Source organism: Struthio camelus, chromosome 5, assembly GCF_040807025.1.
Source record: "Struthio camelus isolate bStrCam1 chromosome 5, bStrCam1.hap1, whole genome shotgun sequence".
Taxonomy (NCBI): Eukaryota; Metazoa; Chordata; class Aves; order Struthioniformes; family Struthionidae; genus Struthio; species Struthio camelus.
In genome coordinates, this window is record NC_090946.1 from 64,126,365 (window position 1) to 64,143,412 (window position 17,048).

The following is a 17,048-nucleotide window of genomic DNA, read 5'->3' on the forward strand; positions in this document are numbered from 1 at the left end:
AAAAGATAACTGCCTTTTAACAACAGCAACTGTAAAACACCCAGGTATTATTTGTCTCCAGTAAACCAATTAACACTAGTTTGACATTTTAATCTGATAACTTTGGAACAGATGTACTGACCTCAAAATGTATCTCTATAAACAAAAAGTGCCCTTCACATCACATTCTATAAAAGGCTAGCACCTCAGACTTGCTAAATTACCTAATATAGTAACAGTAAGTATTTAAAAACAGACCATCTCATAAAAGTTCAGCAAAATGCTTGGAGAAACTTCAAGTTAGCTTTCTAATAAACCTGTAGTTTCTGGCTAGCATTCACAATCTCTCTGAACAGCACATTCTGCACATCATACTATGCCTAGCCATGTATGGACATGCTGAAGAATTTGCAGTCTTAAAGAATTTACAACAAAATAACTTACGACAACATTGGATACTATCTTAGGACTCAACGGCTACTCAGCCACAGCAGCACAGCCGCATAGTAGCATCATGGCAGATGGTCAGAACAACAAAAAATACTGTGTACCCTTTTGACCTGCCTGAGGTACAGAGCTCCCCGCGCAAGCCTGCTACATGTTCTCTGAGAATGCAGCACGCGCTCCCTTCCACAAGGGCTAAAAAACAGAGAAGGGGCAGAACCTACTGTGCCATTTCCTTTCCACCTTTCTTAACTCGGGATTGCTTGGGTCCCAGAAAATGCTTCTCTCATAATTTTCCTCCCCCTGTGTGCAGTATGCATGGCACAACTCAAACCCAGCAGTCCATAGCTGCTACTCCAGCTCAAATCATTTACTTCTGTATTAGGATGGATCATAGTCCTGGTTTACACGACACTTCTATTCCTACATCTTCTAGCCTGACAATGATCTTGCCAGCCTGGATATGAGTTTCATGAAACTTAAATCTTGGACAAACTGATAGCTGAGGTGAGGCAGAAGGAATAAAACAAGAATAATCTATGAAATTACCAATGACACGATTTCAGCTAGTATGATGCTCATCCATCAGAGACTTTTCACATCACAAACTCATTTTTTTAACCCTCTAGGCCTCCCTAGAGATTTTTTCTTCCTTTCGCTTGGGCTGATGGCTGCAATCAGTATCTTACAATACATACATAGTAAGAGCTGCATTGCAGCTTTTTTCTTCTCTAAATATCTCAAGTTATTTTTCCTCTGCAAAAACATATGGAAGCTAATGGAGTCTGAAAGACTGAAAACACTGCTGTTCGCAGCGATCAGTACTTTTCTCAGCCAGGACTCCCACGGCTCGATCGGACATTTTACCTGAAAAAGTACTAAAGGATTGAGTCCTTATCATTTAGGCATATATTCCAAACGGCTCTGGATACTTTTACGCTTTGCAATGTTAGAAATACGCCTAGCTACTGAGATCAGATCCTCCGTCACACTGATTACTATAGCAGCAAATAATAGGACACAACTCAGAAAACTTGAGGAATTTGAATAATCTACTATTCCCAGCGTGACAGATCAAACTCTGCTTTCACTTGCCAACGCACGGGCCTAATTCTTCTCTCTCTGAAGCCAATGTGAGGTTTAGCTACGAGTCCAGGGAGACTCGGGTCGGCTATAAACACAGAGTAAGTTCACAGGAGTTTTCCAGATTTACACAGCGAAAGCCGCTTCCGTCGTGACTTAGCTACACGGGCCTCTAAACCCACCTGCGAGGAAGGTGACACCTTGTGCCTAGGCACCGGCTCAGCCTACAGTCACGACACTCGGATAACACCGAAAGTAGGTCGGTCCCTGGCACCGACGCCAGACAGCGCGCCGGGCGCCGGGCGGGGGGAGCCCCGGGCAGCGCCGCTGCCCCGCCGGCCCCCGCGCCAAGCCGGGCGGCCCCGGCCCCGGCCCCGCCTGCCCGAGCGCTCCGCCCGGCCCGCCCGCCCGGCCCCCTCCAGCAGCGGCTCGGGTCCCTCCCAGGGGCTCCTGTGGGGGTCGCCGCCCGGCAGGGCGCAGCCGGCCTGCCCCGAGGCGCGCAGGCCCCGGCAGGCCGAGGCGGGGCCCTGCCGCTTCCCCGGCTCCGGCGCCCTCGCCCCGCCCCGGGCCCTGCTGGGGCTGGCAGGAGCCGCCGCGGGAGGCGGTGCCGCCGGCAGCATGGGGCCCGACACGGAGCCGTTGTTCCAGGCCTGGAGCTACTTCAGGCGGAGGAAGTTCGCGCAGTGCTCGGCCCTCTGCTCGCAGCTGCTGGAGCGGGCCCCCGGCGAGCAGGTAGCGGCGCCGGGCCGGGCCGGGCCGGGCCGGGCGAGAGGCAGGCAGACCGGCAGGCGAGGAGGGGCGGGAAATGGCGGCGCCGCCGCCCTCCGCGGGCAGGAGCAGGCACAGGCGGGCGCGGGGGCGTCCGCGGCTGTCGATCCCTCTCTCTCTACCTGTCGCGGCCGCCTCAGGAGGCGGGTGGGCGCGATCCTCCGTGGCCGCCGCGGCGGGGGCAGCCGCGGGCCGGGGGCCTCCCTCCGGCTGCCTGCCTCCGCGGCTGCCCCGGGCCCGGAAACCGGCTCTGCCCCGGCGGAGGCCCCGAGCGGGGAGGTGGTGAGGGCAGGAGGCACCATGTTAGCGCGGGCGTCCTCTCGCTGCGCTCTTTCCCTCCTTGCCGAAGGGATGTAAAGGCGCCTGTGTCCATCCGATGTCTGTTGTTTTGGTGCAGGGATGTCGTACGAAACTTCCCAGTGCGTTTTGCCAGGTATAATACCGGTCCTTAGAGGAGCATGCATGCCTCTCCAGCTGGTCTTTGCGTATATCCCCACTGTAAAGGCTCCCGTCCACAGCTCGGTATACGTTCTCAGCTGTGTAAATAGGTTTAAAGCAGCCCTTGGAGTTCTTTTGCATAAGTAGAAAAGTTTGGTGAAAACGCCAATGAAAAGCAAAATTTGCTATTCATTTAAGATACACCTTCAAATACTTATATGTAGGATTTTCAACAAACTATATTTGATTTAGTGTAACCATTAGCTAAATGGACTTTAGTTGATTCGTTCCGTCTGACCAAGTATACGTGTTGTGGAAATGTTGGACCTGTGTTGTGCAACATACCTATTTTCTCACTATTTTGTAAGAAATAAGGATTTGGGAATGTTGTTGCTGGATGAGTGTGTGCATGTGTGTGCGTAAAAGCTCCCACTGCTAAATTTGGAAACCAGGAATTGAATGGACTTTATCTTGGTCGTAAGTACTTTACAGGAAATACTAAGTCAATGGAAGCATCCTATAGCTACAGATTTTGAGGATCCTGAAGGTAAATCTTTTCAAGCGAAAAGTCTTAAAAACAGGGAATGCTGCCCAAACGCACGATAAATGTAAGGCACGATAAGTGTTTATATTAGTTTAGGCTAGATGTTTAAACGACATTTTTGTTTGTGCTATATACTATAAGGCACCAGCTAGGACCCATGAGCAGAAAGTAGAAAAATTTTTAACGTTCTAAAAAAATTAGTCCTGAAAACTAAATGGGATCCAGGGTCAGTTCTTTGCAGGTCCTTCAAAAATTTGTCTTGAACACAGTCTAGTTTATGTATATTTGCATGAAATCTTTGCATATGGTTTTACAGCACCTGATCCGTGACTGAAGTTCTTGAGACTTTTACAGTGCAGCTAATAACAGTAAAAAAGAATTGTAAAGATCATATTGATTCTGTTAGTATTCATTTATAGATCTTTAGATTTAGTAAAAAGTTTTCCAAACTATTGATCTCAACATGGAAACATAAAGATGTCTGCATGTCTAATGTGTGCTGAAGCTCAAGTGTGCAATTACTATGTTATGCCTGGCAACTCCAAACTTTAACTGTCCTTTTTCTAGTAGTAGTGGGGAACTTGTTGAAGAGATCTGCAAATGACAAAAGTAGGGTAAGGAATATAAGGTGTACAAGGCTGAGAAAAGTGCTTAGGAGAAAACAAGAAAACAGAAGTAAAAGGATGTAGGTCTAATGCTGATTCTTTTCCCATCGGGTTTTCTTTCTAAGTCTTTCATCCAAACATTGATCACATATTCTGCAAACATTTAAGTATATAAATTAAATCATTTCCTTAGGTAGAGTTATACATTCTCCTTAGAGAACCAGGACCCTACATACCAGCAAATATCAGAGTTTTTGCAAGTATTATACAAAGCTAAGACAAACAGTCCATCACTTAATCTTCCAAATGGATGACACGAACCTATATGCTTCATCTTTATCTTAAATGTTTTCACTCTTCTTTTTCATTTGTATATAATTAAGCTTGTCACACAAACAAGCAGTGGAGGATGGGGGTATGAATGGTGTCTATAAACATCAAGTCATAAGCTCTTAAAAGGAAGAGGGAGCTATATGAAAGCCTCTGAAATTCAGTTTAAGGTTGTGTTTCATGAGTTTTAAAAAAGCTTCCAGGTTATGGCAGCCTGCAAAAGACTGGATTTTATAACTCAGCATGTTCATTTCAAGACTGCATTCCTGTTCACAATTTTACCTAAAAAGGTACTTCTCATCAGCATTATCTTTCAAATCTACCTGAAAGATTAGAGGGGAAAGAAATGCCTTTGCTTTCTGCAGAGGCAAACTTGAAGTATGGTTAGTTTTGCTGTTGCCCCTGTAATCTTCTTGAGGAATCCTTATTAAGAGCTCTGTTTAAGCAGGAATAAATTACATGTAAAAAAGATTTCCAAATATGTCAGCTTTAGCATAGAAAATAAGTCATCCTTTTTAACATTGAAAAACGTGAGGATCAATGTTTCAGTCTTTCTCTGAAAAGAGATTTCATGGAGTAATGTTCAAGTACAGAACATCTGTTTTTACACTGCCACCTTACAGACCTCCGTAAATGGGTTTTACGCCATATAAATACTTTATGTAACAATAACATAATAAAGTTTAGAGATTTTCCAGAAAATTGAGGGGCAGTCATTAAATGACAACTCAGCATATTTCTTCAGAAGCATTATGAAGTATACTGTATTTCATGATATATTTATGTTTTGAAATGTAATGGCTATGCAGCTCTTTTCTCCAGCATTCTGTATCTAGCAGTCCAGATCAAGACACTGCTCCCGGCAGGAGAAGACATAGCATTATTTATATCCTCTGTTTGCTCTAGTACAAGAAGTTGGAGAAAGGAGAATAACAGTTGAGTGATTTTTCAGTGATGCAACTTGAGCCATACTCTAATCAACTCAAGGTACAAAATCTTACACATAAAATCTCCTAAAGAAAAACATTTTCTAATTACGTAGCTAAAATCTAGCTTTTAACGTTCATGACAGAGTTAACCTACAATGGTATTTCTCTTTTTCAGTCAACTGCACTCATGTTTTAGATTTTATAGCTTTTATTGTTATCAACACAAAATATTGGTTACCTGTCCCAGAAAGCCTTGTTTTATTTTAGGCTTCTGATATGTTCAGCCTTACAGGTCTTTCCCCTAGCTATGTCGTTGCACTTTTAGCTACTTACTTTCTAACACTTGCCGTTTTCAAATACCAGTCTGTCACGTGTTCACTCTGCTTGACTGCAGTAAGAGAGAAAAGGAAATAGTAATATGCTTCAAGAATCTACTTTATTGGTAGTTGCAAGTTTACAGGCTATTTTGAACCTGCCTAAGGCAAGAGAATGAAAAAGCAAATCATATATACTGCAGTGTGTATACTTCGTATTTAATAACGCTGTTATTTTATAAAACACGTGAAAGATACTAAACTCCAAGGTTGAACACTGAGGCGATTAGAAGTCAAATAAGTAGCATGCAGTACTCAGTTTTCCTGCCTTCTTTATTCTAATGCTATTTATCATTATGCTGATAATACTATTAGCATTATTCTAATGGTAGCTTATCAGTTAAGTTATGGCAGTTATGAATATTTTAAAAGTGATCTAAGATTACTTTATTTTTTTTTGTTGGTGAATTAAGAATCCAAGACCATTTTCCAGCAGACTGCTGATTCCTGAAGTCTGTTTTACTTTTGAACGTGGAGTGTTAGTGAAGTCAATAGTTCCTAAATACTTTGAGCAAACCTTATTTCTATCATCATTTTCAACTGCCTACCAGAAAAATAATGCTGTCTTCCATCTATGTGAACTAAATCACTAGTATTTCAATATAATCTGGAGAAATATCTCAGTCAAAATTGTTGAGTATGTATAAATTTTGCTACCTAACATGAAACATCTCATCCATAATGCTTAAAAAGCACGTAGCAGGTGTAAAACATTTAATGGTCAAAGCCTGTCTTCCTTAACGGAGCACTTCTGCAAATCAGACCAAAGATATGTCATGCTGGGCACCAGGAAAACGCAGAAAGTGTGGATTAAGTGAGATGATGTGCACTGCAAGGCAATATTCAACTGCTGTAATCGCAGTGCCAGCTGTTCTCATCCTGTTGTCCCATATTTCACTAAGAATGTGCCTCCCACCCTCTGCAGCCAGTGAAAGAAGGATCTTATAAGAACAGTAGCCTCATTCACTGCTCAGGGGCTCACTTGCTCGAACAGCATGCATTAGGAGATGGTAGAAGGAGATGATATAAACCAAGCTGTAGGAGATTGTGTCCTTTAAGAAGATGTTGTTCAGAAGATAATGGTTGAGTTAAACTGTGACTGTTACAGGCCAGAACATTTTTGTGCTGAGGTAGCTAGCTTTCTCCCTTGTAAGGCATGTCATTTAACCGTAATAATTAACGTAAAAGTCTAACAGTGCATAATCTGAGTGTTTTCATGTCTGAAACAGAAGACCTTGCATATCTGAAACTATGTCCGTTTTTCCCAACTATGTCAGCTGGTCTACTAAATGATAGTACCACCACTGCTCCATTGCAACTGCAACACTGTCACAAAGCTATATAGACTTATCAGTAGGCGTCTTTGCCGGTGATGCTTATACATGTAATAAGAAATTGTCCCGAACAGTACATCTTCCTGTATCTCTCAATTTGCTACTCTCTGTACATATACCATGTTCAGAATATGTTTTTGTTGGGAATATAATGATATTTAAGAAGCTTTCCTTTAAAACATTGTAGGAGAAAAATGATCTGAAGGTCCAAAAAACAGGTTTACTGATAATCTCTTTGAAGTGTGTAACCAGGTGTGGAAAGTCCTAAAAGCTTTTTGAGGTATGGTGTTGACCTTTCAGCCAACTGGGCATAAAGCATAAATTTTCTTATGTAGCAGTGTCAAATGCTATGCGGCTATAACCTGCATTCCTAAAGAATACAATGAAATCAATGCATTTTAAAATCAATTCTGTTTAATGAGGAATTCTTTATGAAAAAAATGTAACTAGATTGACATTTTGAAAGAAAATATCGGCTCTTATTGAGTTAGATATTATGGAAGACTAAAATACTTTTTCTTTAATAGAAGTCTCTTGTGCATTTCTTAGTACAGGAATATAAAGTTTATTGATGAAGTTTACTTCTGTGCTGACAATCTCGGGATAGATAACACTACATATTCTATGGCTAGCATTTGGGAATACAAATACATAAAGCATTGATGTTCAGTTTGTTTATTTCCTTTCGTAAGTAAGCAGGCATTGTCTTCTATGTTTATAGCAATAGCATGACCTAGAGGAAATACGCTCCATGGCTGTCTCTGCTGATCATCCTGATTAGTTACCTAATCTGATTACTCTTCTTTGTGTTCCATATGTCAGATTCAAGGCAATAAACCAGCCCTGATGTACTAGACCTGCTGTAGTTTAACAAGAAAAAAAAAAAATTGTCTAATGTAATTAATAGACATTCAGTGGTTGTCCTGTCTTTAACTTGTTTAATCATCTACTATGAGAATTTGCTTTTGTTCATTTGTCCTCCTTCTCCCAGGCTTTTACTTTCAGCTACTATTATTACTTGCATGTTGGTTTTCGTAATGTCATAATAAAGGCATCACTAATGTCTTTATGTACATGGAAATTCTTCAACTGAAATAAGTTATTGGTTCAAAAGACGATAATTACTAAATATGCATAAAAATTAGTGATAGATACAATAGTATCAGTCTTCTTGGATAATGTTTTCTCTGTGTTTCTGTTCTTCTTTTGAAGAACACTTTCAGAATGTGCTGATTTTAATACTCTGCATGTATTAAATCATACTCAACTGAAACTAATTGTATGTTGAAGCTTTTTTAGAATTTAAAATGCGTAATCTGGACTTTACTGCCTAGAAGAAGGAATGACATAAACATCAGAAAACTTACTTTTTATCATGCATTTTTGTTCTTAAAGTAGGCTGACTTTACACATTAACTTTAATTTTAAAATGCCCTCAGTGGATTTAGAGATCTGGGTTAAATCCTTCCTTTACTGCTTGTACAATCTTATTAATTTTAAAGGGGCTTTATATGTGTAAATGAAGAATAAATATGACCTTTTGTTTTGAGATACAGGCTTACCGGACTGTACTATTTGTTAATCCTCTCAAAGAAATCTTTACTGAGGCATCTAGTTCCAGTGGATTACTTGCATGAGTAGCAAATGCTAGATCCACCTATGTCAAAACGTATTATATTTTAATGTTAGTTTCAATTGTTCCTCACTTCTCCTTAATGAGAGGGTTCCATTGCTTGCTTGAGGGTTATCCAAAATCTTAAGATATTTCTTGTCAAAGACTAAAAGAGAAAATTAGGTTGTATGAACAACGCATACTAACACCTAACATTATTACAGAGCAATACTTTTTAGTACGTATGGTTGGTCAACTTATTTTTTTCAAATGACAAGGATGTCACATTCTGAATTTCTTTTAGCAATATGAATGTTCTTACATAGGCAAATTTAGTTGATTTTAAATTATTTTTTAAATTAATGAGCAATGCCTAAACTAAGATACACAGCTGTAACCTCAAGGCAGTTTTGAATAAGGGTTGACGCAGTATCCCTAGCCTTGTCCTCATTAGTTACTCTAGCACATATGGTATGGAAGATCACCTACTGCTCTTAAACCATTTTCTAATACACCATATGTGCTGTAATACTCAGATGCGATGGGGTGAATAAAATGGTCTCGGTATCCTTTTCTTTATTCCTGAGAAAGCTAGAATAGTTTATTTTCTAGATGACTTGGATACTATAAATAAAACAACCTAATAAAAGAACTTCGAATTCACTTAATCAGACATCTAAAATGCAAAGGTAGCTGCACTGACTTAGTCAAGCACAGATGACTGCTTCATTGGCACACCACCGACAGCTGAGATGAATCCCTTTCTTAATGTTTAGTTCCACAGAATATTCCATTTATAAACTATATTTTACACTTTCTAGTACTGATAAACAGGTTTATGACTCCAAATACCATTCACAAAAAGCCACAGAAATTCCAATATGCTACAGAAGGAAGATGAGGGAGCATCACCAGTGTTCCAGGTCCCTGCTGGCATGTAATTCACGAAGTAAAAATGTTCAAACTGAGAAAAGTAGACCATGTCTTACTACAGGGGAAAATAAACAGCCTGCCATTGCCAATCTGTTGGTGAAATTTGAACGTATACCAGTCGTGTGCCCTAGCAGCAAAGGAAGATCACAGCATGCTGGACAGTATTTAAGCGGTGTATGGCCACAAGATTGAGGGAAGTGATTATCGGGTCTACTTGGCAGTTGTTGGACTGCATCTAGAGTGCATCCAAGTTTGAGCCCCCTGACATAAGAAAGATGGTGGTAAACTGGAGCAGAGGGCCACCAAGATGACTGGGGGCTGGAGCAAGGAGGGGCCGAGGGAATGGGCTTGTTTGGCTTAGAGCAGAGAAGACATCAGGGTGCAGCCTTCCAGCTCCTACGAGGAGGGTATTGAGAAGACAGAGTCATGGTCTTCACAGTGGTGCGTGGCAAGAGGACGAGAGACGGCAGACAAATTGAAATGAAAGAGGTTTTGGCTTGATAAAAAGAAAAGGCCACAAGGGCAGTCAGACAGTGGAACAGGCTGGCCAGAGAGGTGGTGCGATCTCTCCATACGTAGAGATTTTCAAGATCCAAATGGAGAAAGCCCTGAGCAACCTGGTCTGACCTCATAGCTGACCTTGCTTTGAGAAGGGGATTGGACTAGAGACCTCGTGAGGTACCTTTCCAGCCTGAATTATTCTATGATTCTATATTTGATCTAATGTAGCTAATTTAACCTCGATAGCTTTTTGTAAGGCCAGACACGTAAGGAAATGTCCGCTGCCTCCAGGAGCCGAAAAGTAACTCTCCAACTCTACGAAGACTAGTAGTGCTTTAGAAGAAGAAAATCTCTACTTCCTACCTTCCCTGTCTTTCTTTCTAAAGCCGAGTGATATGTAAGGGAGGAAAAATTCCTCCGTGGTCCCTCAGAGGGACCAGCAGAAGACGTGAAGCATCCTGTTAATATTATATAAACATGATAATTACACAATGAATAAATGATGATAAATCTCCATTTAATTTGTTGTTAGTATTTACTCGCCTTTAGCTCAAGTTTTCAGGTGTATGCAGGTTCCTGAGATCCTAAACCACTGGTTGGTTTGTTGTAAACATCATCTCACAGGAGTTTTCCTTTTATTCTTATTTGTTTATTGGGTGATGCAATATACCACTACTTAGAAGTTTATTCTACTTGTAGCATTATTGTCTGGAATGCAATAAATGCGTCATTTCCATCGCAAAAATACAAAAAGCCTAATAAGTGCAGAAATTTTATTTTATGTACTTCATAACAGTGTGAACACCGTCAGCAACTAACAAAAGGTCACAAAGATGTATTTTTTTTAAGGTAGGGATTCTGAAGCCCATGGCCTAAGGATCTAGTTAACTTTTGAGGGATTTGCTTTCATCTTCCGAGTGTTCCATATTTTATTATTAAAATGGACAGTTCTTCAGTTTCAGAATCCTCTCGTGTTAATCTAAGGTTTGGCCAAAATGATCTAGCAGAAGCAAGAAAGCAAATGCTATCTGAAAAAATACTTATTATAAATATGCCTTCATTCTATAAAACACCACTCAGCTCAGAAGTATGTGTAAAGTGAGATAATACAATAAAATGGTGGAGATTTGGATATTTGTGCCAGAGAGGGAGTGCTCGTGCAAGAGGTCACAGAGTAATTTGATTTAATTTTATAATTCTGTTTCTTTTTCGTTCATTATGTTTTTGTTATTTTCATTCCTTAATTTATATCTCCTCTCTTTTCAGGAGCCTGATTCTGAATACACTGTGTTTCAGGTAAAATCCTTTCCATAAATACAAATGTTCGATGAAATAATTAGCAAGAGTTTCTAATACACTGAATAATACTTATTTCCTATGTTAATTCCTTAATGCCGTAAGTTTGTTTTTTGACAAGAGTTTTTTTAATTGTCAGCTTTAGTATTTGCTCAAAGTTTATTTCACTGTTATGTATTTCCTTTAATTTTATTCAGCAGTTCAGCAGTAGCTCAGTGCCTTCTAAAAGCTAAAGGGAATGTACTGTGAGCTGAGCGACCTTCATATACTGATGAGATGAGGAAAAAGCCAACATGTATTTCACAGATGCAACAGTCTTGATGCTCTTAGGGCCTTGTTTCATATTTCATTTAATTTAATGCATAGAGTCTATACTCTTTTTTTCTTATGGGTCCTGTAGCTAGTACATAAGAATTTTGAATTGTCTGTTTGTCTCCCAAAGTAGAGGTCATCTATCCATAGTTTTAAGTAACATATTTGACATTTTTCTCTCTTTTGCTGTTTTGTTGAGAAGACCTGTGAAAAAATTGTCACGAGCAGTACTTTAAGCTACAGACTGGTATTTAATTAAGGAATAGTATGCAATATTTAAGGTTATTGTTGCCTGTTAAATCACAGACTAGGAACTCAAAACTGGAAGAGCAGCCAAAGGAACTTATTTTTTTATGATGGATATGTTTCTGATAATGACAAAGAGGTACATTGCTTTTAGAGACAAGTTCTCTAATGTTTGTTATGGGAAAAATCACAGTGATTTACCCATATCTATGTTAAGACCTGGCCCCAATTTTAGCAAGTCCTGTAGAGAAACTGCAGTTCCCAGAAGAGGATCGTTCCTATGGGCAGCTTTTCTTATTTGCACTAGGAAATTAGCCTTGGCTACTGAGATCTCTACTTTCAATATATTCCCGATATAGACAATGAGTGTGTTAACGTCAGACACACGTCTCTTAAAAAAACAAAAAACAGTACATTCAGGGTGTTATGAAATTCAACAAAGTAACTGTTTCATATAGAATGATGAAAATCATTTAAGGATTGTGAACATTTAACTGGAAAATCTCAATACTAATTAAAGGTTGTCACCTAACTACAGAAGAAGAAACTAAAAGATAATAAAGTAGATCTGCATTACGTCTTGTCTGGCCTAGATTCAAATCACCCTGCCCTGTTCCTTTCTCCTCGTACTTAACCAAAGGTGTCTAATTGTGAATGAACTGGATAGCTAAACTCCTCCTGTATTTCTACTGGGAAATAATTTTTGAAGGATTGAGTAATACCTTTCCTCATTTTTCGGTGGACTTTCTTTTTGGTAGACAGTTATAAAATTGTATAGAGATATTATATGAGGTAAGTGTAGTGGAAAGGTATGGTTTAAAACCTGATGAGTGAGAAGTGCCCCTGTTCAATGCTGACTTATGTTATGAAAAGTCTGAAGTCCAGATCTTCTCGTGTCTCTTATTTAAAGAATAAATGTTTCTATGTGTTTGACCTTTAGTTCCATTAAGAGCAGCATAATTCTGTCTCTCATTTGAAATGTCTCCTTAGCAAACATTAAACATGCTTTTCCGCTGGACTGCTGTAGCCCATGTCAGAAAAGAAACAAATCTAATTATGCTGGTAATGAGTTTTATTCTGGAAAATTTATGGTGAGCTGTTCAATATCTGAAAGAAGTTCAGTGATTGATTTTGTGGCTCTCTTTATCATGCCAGCTCTGTGAGTACGTTACGAGTCTATTAAGCTATCAGTAAAGTAGCTGAATCGGCACTTAGTTTGTTGGTACTTCTGTATGACTACTGCTTTTTTTTTTCTCCCCATTCATTTGGTGTCTGTACAGTGTATCAGAAGCTTGTCACATAGTCTAGGGTTATGCTTGCCTTTCAACACTGCTCATATAATCCTCCAAGACATTTCCTTTAGCCATTTGTCAGTTCAGTTCACCAATAAGTACTTCAGTAATCTCACAGTCTGTTAGAGATGCTTAATCTATACATTTATGCATTTTTACAGCTGATGCTTTGAAACAAGGAGGTTTGGATTATCTTTTTAAAGACTATCCATTGTAGATACCTGATAATGCTGTAGATAATACCTTTAGTTGTTGGTTATAAGATTTTCTTTCTTTCTCTACTGCTTGGGAAGGGCATTACTTTGCGTTACAGTAGTTTTGCTTAACCTCTCTTCTCCCATCCCACTTTGCATAAGGTGTTTGCCAGCTGTTTTTGAATGGCAGTCATGGCTGGGGATGTCTTCAGAAGCACAAGACCTCACACAGTTGCCTGTAACCTAAATCTATCGTAACGTTTCATAAGGCATGAAATTCTGTCCTCCAGACTCAGTGACTGCATCTGTTCCGTTCCAAAAGAACTGTCTTATGTCTGCTCCACATCCCCTTTCCACTTCTGTCACGCAGCTGGGTGGTGAGACAGGCAGGGAACTACCAGCACACTGCCTTGACTGACAGGCTAAGCCATGCTCGAGCTTACGGGGTCTACTTGGATACATGGTTCTCAGTGTGCTTTTTCAAATGTATGTGTTGGGATCATGCTTGAAGCTGCACTTGTTACCTGCATGTCAGGCAACTCTGATTTTAAAAGTGGCTTTAGGTCCACCTATAGCATATGTTTAGATACACTCAGTTGTTTAAATCAGTTCCTTACCTAAACCTATTAAAACTGTGCAGGGAATAATTTAAAAAAAAAAAAAAAGGCAAAAGTGCTAATTAGATTATTTAATTGGTGTCTTAAAGATGTTTGTCTTTTTGCTTTATCCTTACTCAGGCTGCTTGGAGCCTAAAAGCACGAGCTTTAACAGAAATGGTGTATGTGGATGAAATCGATGTGGATCAGGAAGGAATTGCAGAGATGATGCTTGATGAAAATGCTATTGCTCAAGTTGCACGTAAGAACAACTTTCACTTAAAACACCTTGAAGCAACAGGAGCTCTTTGAGTCATGATTGTCATCTAGAATAAAATAGTGCACACTGGACTAATCTGATCAGCCTGTTAGTTGTTGTTGCAACAAGAGTTTTAGATTGTTTTCAGGTTGCACAGTGAAGTTGAGATATATCACAAGAGCATGATGTAGTGCTTCAGTCTGTTAGCCAGGGGTTCAGATAAATAGTGTTTTGTCAGGTTTTTCTTTACATCTTTGTATTCACTAGCTCTTTTCCATCAGTGCATAGATTTCTTTGACCCCTCTCTAGTCTCTATGGGAAGCTAGAGAAATATATCCCCCTTGATGTACTGTGAATCCTATCCTTATATCTGTATTGTACGCAACAGTCTGGCCCAAATTTGACATCACTCTTTTGCATCGTTTCCCACAAACATTTTTTAATGGGCTTTTGCTCTTTTCTGTACAGTTCCTTTCCAGGGTACTTCATCAGCCCTGTCATTGTTTCCTGACTGCAGCTCTCCAGTTTCCTCAGTTACGTTCTAAGTGGACAGTCAGTAGTAGTCTTCCACTATTTTTTTGGCGTTATTTATATTTCTTTCTGTTTCTTTGGTACAGTCAGCATGAGAGGAGGTTTTTTGAATCATTAAAAGCTTTTCTCATTTGATTAGAAGGAGGCAGTCGTATATATGTATGTATCTGATTACATTTGAAAAGAAACCATTGGCATTACTTGCTCGGTCACATAAAAAACAGTCAAGCAGTACTCAAGTTGCACTTAAGTTGCACTTACACGTTTTGATAATCTAATTATATGTATTTATCTCTAAAACAGCGTAATAATATTGCTTAGACTTTTATTTGATTTTATGCCCCCTGTGGTAGAGACCATCTGCAAGAAAAATCATTTGATGAATATTACTGAGAAATAGGGCATTCTGGAAAAATACATTCATACTATATTTAAACTGATAAAGAGGTGACTTTCTGAATGGCATGTCACAGACTTCAAAGCCAAAGAAGGTCATTGTGATACTATAGCCTACGCTCCTGAATCACTGAGATCAGACTTCATTGTTCATGCTTCAAATCCACTGGATGTGCTTGAACTACTATGTAGTTTTTCGGAAACTGTAAAAACTTTCCAGAGAGAAAGAATCCACTGCAGTGTTCAGAAAATTATTATGCTGTATAAATTTGCTATGTTTATCGGTATGTGCCATATCTCTGGCAGAAATTATCAGCTATAGCTTCAGCTTTTGATTCTTTTTGTACATATTATGCTCAATATGAAGTCTCTATTTTAAAGGCATGTTTCCAAAGTAAATAGTTAAGGACTATGATAAAGTCACCTATTGATCTTCTTTTTGATAAGCTAAGTGATCTTCTCATTCTGAGGTATATCTTTTAATTTTTGAATGAGTCTTAAAATGAGTCTCCTCTGAGCCCTTTCCAATTATCCACGTCCTCCTTCAGTTTAGGTCACAAGACCAGACAGCAGTCCACGAACAATGACAATCACATAGAAAATACATCTTTTCTTCTGCAGCTTGATTTTTACCTTGTTTATATCTCTAAATTGCTTCTCTATTACACTTTTTATATAAAAGGTAGGTGCAGCTATCACTTCCACTTTTACACATGACTTACTAAAAATGGGTACTTGTTGACTGTGTACTTTTTTTCTTCCTGTTGGAATGCGGTAGCCATACTTGGTCTTGACTCAGGGTCTTTTACTGAGGCAAAGCTTCCAAGATATCCTCCCCCATTCTAATGGTAGTTGACATTCTTAAAAAAATTATAAAATACCTACCACATTAAAACTGGTATTATCTGTACTTTGCTTACAAAGCAATTCAGTCTTTTGCATCAGTTACACATTCACTTCAATTTTGCATCTATCCCTATCATTGTTTCGAGACAAAACTATTCACATATAATTTTGCTTTCTCTTGCGTTATTGAATAATTACTTAATAATATAGAGTTTGCAAGAAAAAAATACTTTTCAGTGATTCCTGTTCACACATATATTCTGCAGCTGCCAGTGGCCAGATGCATTGCTGTTTCCTCTTGATGTTTATTTATACCTAGGTCAGTTGGGATTCACAAAGGAGGGACCCACAACTGAGTTGCCTAGGGCAAGGTCCAGGGAACTATGTCCTGCAAGCATTCTCCAAGTATGCTAAAACCACAGAACAATCATTGATATTCAAACACGTGTCTGAAAGAGGGATTGCAGTGGCTTGCAGTTTACATGTTACTGTGGTGCAGTTTACATGTTACTGTGATAGTTAAAAAAGAATGCTCAGAAAGTGAAAGACTAGTTCCTTGCCCCCTAGGCTGAAAACTTGAAAGACACTTTCTCCGTTTCTCAGAAGAGTGCTGTAGTAGTCAGATTAGAAACTTGGCTGGGTGAACTTTCCACCCTTCCTGTTGTACAGGAAAGAATTCAAGATTCAGAGGGCTATAAAGAGGAAGTAAGCAGGAGGGAGCCTATCTGCAGCTATCCCAACAGAGAGAGAATCTTGAGCTCTGGTCCTTGTTTCGGTATGACTTACATGTTTGTTTAGATTTACAAAGGTGATCATAGCTAATGCCTTTTTTGCATTAGGTAACACTGAATACAGCTACAGTTAGGGAGCTACTGTAATATTAGAGACAGAGGTGCTTGATGTCAGCCTGGGATAAGGAGCTAGAAGGAATTTAGGTTGATTTAGAGGTTATCACTTTGAAGAAATCTAATAAACTTCATACTTAACTACAACAGAATGGTAGCATCTCAGAGACAGTTGAAGTTTGAAGATGGAGAGTTATAAGACAAAAAAGGGCAAATGTGGGGCTTATCTTGAAAAAAAAGGGAGGCAGGAAATTATCTACCTATCAATTGAACTTCAATTCTTGAAAACATTTAGAATAAGGCATTTCGTAAGTACCTAGAAAATAAGTAGCTGAACAACACTGATTTGTCAGAAACAACT

General features: G+C 39.4%; 1 protein-coding gene across 2 annotated transcripts in view; it reads left to right on the forward strand.

The window, feature by feature from the left end:
• Positions 1-2,050: 2,050 nt before the first annotated feature.
• TTC8 (tetratricopeptide repeat domain 8) overlaps positions 2,051-17,048 on the forward strand; it is a 45,585-nt gene continuing 30,587 nt past the window's right edge. For both annotated transcript variants that reach the window (XM_068946762.1, XM_068946763.1), the window contains exons 1-3: positions 2,051-2,238; positions 11,141-11,170; positions 13,952-14,072. In XM_068946762.1, coding sequence (XP_068802863.1) covers positions 2,125-2,238; positions 11,141-11,170; positions 13,952-14,072 — 265 coding nt within the window. In that variant the 5' untranslated portion in view covers positions 2,051-2,124. The remainder of the gene's footprint in view (positions 2,239-11,140; positions 11,171-13,951; positions 14,073-17,048) is intronic.